Raw genomic sequence first — 7,500 nt, forward strand, 5'->3', positions numbered from 1 at the left:
CACACACAGTTATGGCTGTGGCAGCATAGACAGACCTAGCAAACCTGCAGCTGGTTCTCCCACTTAAAAAGATGAGAGAGGCCTGTAATTGTCATCATAGGTACACTTCAACGATGACAGACAAAATGAGAAGAAAAAAATCCAGAAAATCACATTGTAGGATTTTTAATGAATTTATTTGCAAATTATGGTGGAAAATAAGTATTTGGTCACCTACAAACAAGCAAGATTTCTGTCTCTCACAGACCTGTAACTTCTTATTTAAGAGGCTCCTCTGTCCTGCACTCATTACCTGTATTAATGGCACCTGTTTGAACTTGTTATCAGTATAAAAGACACCTGTCCACAACCTCAAACAGTCACACTCCAAACTCTACTATGGCCAAGACCAAAGAGCTGTCAAAGGACACCAGAAACAAAATTGTAGACCTGTACCAGGCTGGGAAGACTGAATCTGCAGTAGGTAAGCAGCTTGGTTTGAAGAAATCAACTGTGGGAGCAATTATTAGGAAATGGAAGACCACTAATAATCTCCCTCGATCTGGGGCTCCACGCAAGATCTCACCCCGTGGGGTCAAAATGATCACAAGAACGGTGAGCAAAAATCCCAGAACCACACGGGGGGACCTAGTGAATGACCTGCAGAGAGCTGGGACCAAAGTAACAAAGCCTACCATCAGTATATTTAATGCTGAGCTCTCCTTAGTGGTTCACTCCTACGCCAGCTCAAATCATCATCAACCTTCATGCCAGTCTTCCCTGGTTGAGGAGAGATGAGCTGCTTCTCTTCTGCTTCTCTTCACGAGAAACATTACTGTGATGAATATTCCAGGTTGTTTGCATAATAAAATAGCATTACATCTCAGACAAACCGGTACATACCCCCACAAGACACCGGTACATACCCCCACAAGACACCGGTACATACCCCCACAAGACACCGGTACATACCCCCACAAGACACCGGTACATACCCCCACAAGACACCGGTACATACCCCCACAAGACACCGGTACATACCCCACAAGACACCGGTACATACCCCACAAGAGACACCGTACATACCCCCACAAGACACCGGTACATACCCCACAAGACACCGGTACATACCCCCACAAGACACCGGTACATACCCCCACAAGACACCGGTACATACCCCACAAGACACCGGTACATACCCCCACAAGACACCGGTACATACCCCCACAAGACACCGGTACAAACCCCCACAAGAACCGGTACATACCCCCACAAGACACCGGTACATACCCCCACAAGACACCGGTACATACCCCACAAGACACCGGTACATACCCCCACAAGACACCGGTACATACCCCCACAAGACACCGGTACATACCCCACAAGACACCGGTACATACCCCACAAGACACCGGTACATACCCCCACAAGACACCGGTACATACCCCCACAAGACACCGGTACATACCCCCACAAGACACCGGTACATACCCCCACAAGACACCGGTACATACCCCCACCAAGACACCGGTACATACCCCCACAAGACACCGGTACATACCCCCACAAGACACCGTACATACCCCCACAAGACACCGGTACATACCCCCACAAGACACCGGTACATACCCCCACAAGACACCGGTACATACCCCACAAGACACCGGTACATACCCCCACAAGACACCGGTACATACCCCCACAAGACACCGGTACATACCCCACAAGACCCGGTACATACCCCCACAAGACACCGGTACATACCCCACAAGACACCGGTACATACCCCCACAAGACATGCCAACCGGGGTTGGGGGGTTCTTCACAGTCCCCAAGTCCAGAGCGAATTCACGGGAAACCCTCTATACAGAGCCGTGATCACATGGAGCTCCCTGTCCTTACTCAACACGCACACGCACGCACACGCACGCACAGACGCACTCTAACACACACACTCTAACACACACACTCTAACAGAGACACTCTAACAGACACACTCTAACAGACACACTCTAACAGACACACTCTAACAGAGACACTAACAGACACACTCTAACAGAGACACTCTAACAGACACACTAACAGACACACGTACGCACAGACACACTCTAACAGACACACTCTAACAGACACACTAACAGACACACGTACGCACAGACACACTCTAACAGACACACTCGAACAGACACACTCTAACAGACACACTCTAACAGACACACTCTAACAGAGACACTCTAACAGACACACTCTAACAGACACACTCTAACAGAGACCCTAACACACACACTCTAACAGAGACACTAACAGACACACTCTAACAGAGACACTAACAGACACACTCTAACAGACACACTCTAACAGACACACTCTAACAGACACACTCTAACAGACACACTCTAACAGACACACTAACAGACACACGTACGCACAGACACACTCTAACAGACACACTCTAACAGACACACTAACAGACACACGTACGCACAGACACACTCTAACAGACACACTCGAACAGACACACTCTAACAGACACACTCTAACAGACACACTCTAACAGAGACACTCTAACAGACACACTCTAACAGACACACTCTAACAGAGACACTCTAACAGACACACTAACAGACACACGTACGCACAGACACACTCTAACAGACACACTCTAACAGACACACTAACAGACACACGTACGCACAGACACACTCGAACAGACACACTCTAACAGACACACTCTAACAGACACACTCTAACAGACACACTCTAACAGAGACACTCTAACAGACACACTCTAACAGACACACTCTAACAGAGACCCTAACACACACACTCTAACAGAGACACTAACAGACACACTCTAACAGAGACACTAACAGACACACTCTAACAGAGACACTAACAGACACACTCTAACAGACACACTCTAACAGACACACTCTAACAGACACACTCTAACAGACACACTCTAACAGACACACTCTAACAGAGACACTCTAACAGAGACACTCTAACAGAGACACTCTAACAGACACACTCTAACAGACACACTCTAACAGACACACTCTAACAGACACACTCTAACAGAGACACTCTAACAGACACACTCTAACACACACACTCTAACAGAGACACTAACAGACACACTCTAACAGAGACACTAACAGACACACTCTAACAGACACACTCTAACAGACACACTCTAACAGACACACTCTAACAGAGACACTCTAACAGACACACTCTAACAGAGACACTCTAACAGAGACACTCTAACAGACACACTCTAACAGAGACACTCTAACAGACACACTCTAACAGAGACACTAACAGACACACTCTAACAGAGACACTAGCACACACACTCTAACAGAGACACTAACAGACACACTCTAACAGACACACTCTAACAGAGACACTAACAGACACACTCTAACAGAGACACTAACAAACACACTCTAACAGACACACTCTAACAGAGACACTAACAGACACACTCTAACAGACACACTCTAACAGACACACTCTAACAGAGACACTAACAGACACACTCTAACAGAGACACTCTAACAGACACACTAACAGACACACGTACGCACAGACACACTCTAACAGACACACTAACAGACACACGTACGCACAGACACACTCTAACAGAGACACTCTAACACACACACTAACAGACACACGTACGCACAGACACACTCTAACAGACACTCTAACAGACACACTCGAACAGACACACTCTAACAGACACACTCTAACAGACACACTCTAACAGACACACTCTAACAGACACACTCTAACAGACACACTCTAACAGAGACACTCTAACAGACACACTCTAACAGGACACAGTCTAACAGACACACTCTAACAGACACACTCTAACAGACACAGTCTAACAGACACACTCTAACAGAGACACTCTAACAGACACTCTCTAACAGACACACAGACACACTCTAACAGACACACTCTAACAGACACACTCTAACAGACACACTAACAGACACACTCTAACAGAGACACTCTAACAGACACACTCTAACAGAGACACTCTAACAGACACACTCTAACAGACACTCTAACAGAGACACTCTAACAGACACACTCTAACAGACACACTCTAACAGAGACACTCTAACAGACACACTCTAACAGACGCACTCTAACAGACACACTCTAACAGACACACTCTAACAGACACACTCTAACAGACACACTCTAACAGACACTCTAACAGACACTCTAACAGACACACTCTAACAGAGACACTCTAACAGACACACTCTAACAGACACACTCTAACAGACACACTCTACAGACACACTCTAACAGACACACTCTAACAGACACACTCTAACAGACACACTCTACAGACACACTCTAACAGAGACACTAACAGACACACTCTAACAGACACACTCTAACAGAGACACTCTAACAGACACACTCTAACAGACACACTCTAACAGACACTCTAACAGACACTCTAACAGACACACTCTAACAGAGACACTCTAACAGAGACACTAACACACACACTCTAACAGAGACACTCTAACAGAGACACTAACAGACACACTCTAACAGACACTCTAACAGAGACACTCTAACAGAGACACTCTAACAGACACACTCTAACAGACAGTCTAACAGAGACACTCTAACAGACACACTAACACACACACTCTAACAGAGACACTCTAACAGAGACACTAACAGACACACTCTAACAGAGACACTCTAACAGAGACACTCTAACAGAGACACTCTAACAGAGACACTCTAACAGACACACTCTAACAGACAGTCTAACAGAGACACTCTAACAGACACACTAACACACACACTCTAACAGAGACACTCTAACAGAGACACTCTAACAGACACACTCTAACAGAGACACTCTAACAGACACTCTAACAGAGACACTCTAACAGACACACTCTAACAGAGACACTCTAACAGACACTCTAACAGACACACTCTAACAGAGACACTCTAACAGAGACACTCTAACAGACACACTCTAACAGACACACAGACACACTCGAACAGACACACTCTAACAGACACACTCTAACAGAGACACTCTAACAGACACACTCTAACAGACACACTCTAACAGACAGTCTAACAGAGACACTCTAACAGAGACACTCTAACAGACACTCTAACAGAGACACTCTAACAGACACACTCTAACAGACACACTCTAACAGACACACTCTAACAGACACACTCTAACAGACACACTCTAACAGACACACAGACACACTCTAACAGACACACAGACACACTCTAACAGACACACTCTAACAGACACACTCTAACAGAGACACTCTAACAGAGACACTCTAACAGAGACACTCTAACAGAGACACTCTAACAGACAGTCTAACAGACAGTCTAACAGAGACACTCTAACAGAGACACTCTAACAGACAGTCTAACAGAGACACTCTAACAGACAGTCTAACAGACAGTCTAACAGAGACACTCTAACAGAGACACTCTAACAGACAGTCTAACAGACAGTCTAACAGAGACACTCTAACAGACAGTCTAACAGACAGTCTAACAGACAGTCTAACAGACAGTCTAACAGAGACACTCTAACAGACACACTCTAACAGACACACTCTAACAGACACACTAACAGACACACTCTAACAGACACACTCTAACAGAGACACTCTAACAGAGACACTCTAACAGACACACTCTAACAGAGACACTCTAACAGACACACTCTAACAGAGACACTCTAACAGAGACACTCTAACAGAGACACAGAGACACTCTAACAGACACACTCTAACAGAGACACTCTAACAGACACACTCTAACAGACACACTCTAACAGACACACTCTAACAGACACACTCTAACAGACACACTCTAACAGAGACACTCTAACAGACACTCTAACAGACACACTCTAACAGAGACACTCTAACAGAGACACTCTAACAGACACACTCTAACAGACACTCTCTAACAGACACACTCTAACAGACACACTCTAACAGACACACTCTAACAGAGACACTCTAACAGAGACACTCTAACAGAGACACTCTAACAGACACACTCTAACAGACACACTCTAACAGAGACACTCTAACAGACAGTCTAACAGACAGTCTAACAGAGACACTCTAACAGAGACACTCTAACAGACAGTCTAACAGAGACACTCTAACAGAGACACTCTAACAGACACACTCTAACAGACACACTCTAACAGAGACACTCTAACAGAGACACTCTAACAGACACACTCTAACAGAGACACTCTAACAGACACACTCTAACAGACACACTCTAACAGAGACACTCTAACAGAGACACTCTAACAGACACACTCTAACAGAGACACTCTAACAGACAGTCTAACAGACACACTCTAACAGACACACTCTAACAGACAGTCTAACAGACACACTCTAACAGAGACACTCTAACAGACACACTCTAACAGAGACACTCTAACAGAGACACTCTAACAGAGACACTCTAACAGACAGTCTAACAGAGACATATTGTTTGAGTTATATTGTTTGTTTATGTATTTTACGTGTGTGTGACTGTCCTTGTCTATCAGTGTATCAGTGTTTTTGTTATTTGTCATGGTGTTTTTGTGTGTTTTTTTGTTGTGGATCCCAGGAAGAGAAGCTACTGCTGCTGTAAAAGCTAATGAGGATCCTAATAAATAAGTAAACACACACACACACACAAACTAGCTCTCAGATGGCTAACGGTTGTGGTCGTTTCCTTTCCAACCAGAGTCATCCATGTCAAAGATGGAAGTGGGTGATGAGGAGGAGGGTGATACCGTTATGACTGTCTCCTTCCAGTACACTGAGCAGTCTGACGATGACGATGGGATGCTGATGAGCGGCAATCCCTTGACACCCTCTGAAACCCCGCCCACCTCTGCAACAGGTAGCCACTCACAAGTTAAATATGTTCAGTGAGCCTTTATATTCTTAGTTCTACATTCTTTACCCTTCGTGCCTTGTTCTAAATTCTGTGTTCTATGTTCGAAATTTTACATTCGAAATTCTGTGTTCTAAAATTGTCCAGGAGCCACTAGTGGTGTTGGTGAAGTCCAGAAAGGAGGAGAGAAGAGGCTGAGAGAGGAGGAGGAGAGAGGAGGAGGAGGAGGAGGAGGAGGAGAAAAAAGTAGAGGAGGAGAGAAGAAAATGAGAGAGTATCAGAGAGAGCTGGCTGAACCGGTGTTTCAGGGCAAGAACACGGTCATCTGTGCCCCAACCGGTGAGACAGGCTGCTGGGACACACACACACCCTGTAAAATGAGGAAGGGTGGCTGGGCAGAGGAGGTTTGAAGAGTATTCCTTTTAAACAACCTATTGTTTTATTTCACTGTCATAAGATACTAATCATCTGACACCATCAGGTTATTATCTAACACCATTAGGTTATTATCTGACACCATCAGGTTATTATCTAACACCATCAGGTTATTATCTAACACCATCAGGTTATTATCTA

General features: G+C 45.0%; 1 protein-coding gene across 1 annotated transcript in view; it reads left to right on the forward strand.

Moving 5' to 3' along the window:
* rigi (RNA sensor RIG-I) overlaps positions 1-7,500 on the forward strand; it is a 52,697-nt gene that overhangs the window by 16,168 nt on the left and 29,029 nt on the right. The window contains 2 exon segments of the mRNA XM_031791579.1: positions 6,772-6,930; positions 7,072-7,263. Of these exon segments, the coding sequence (XP_031647439.1) occupies positions 6,772-6,930; positions 7,072-7,263 (351 nt within the window).

Source organism: Oncorhynchus kisutch, linkage group LG16 (assembly GCF_002021735.2).
Source record: "Oncorhynchus kisutch isolate 150728-3 linkage group LG16, Okis_V2, whole genome shotgun sequence".
Classification (NCBI taxonomy): domain Eukaryota; kingdom Metazoa; phylum Chordata; class Actinopteri; order Salmoniformes; family Salmonidae; genus Oncorhynchus; species Oncorhynchus kisutch.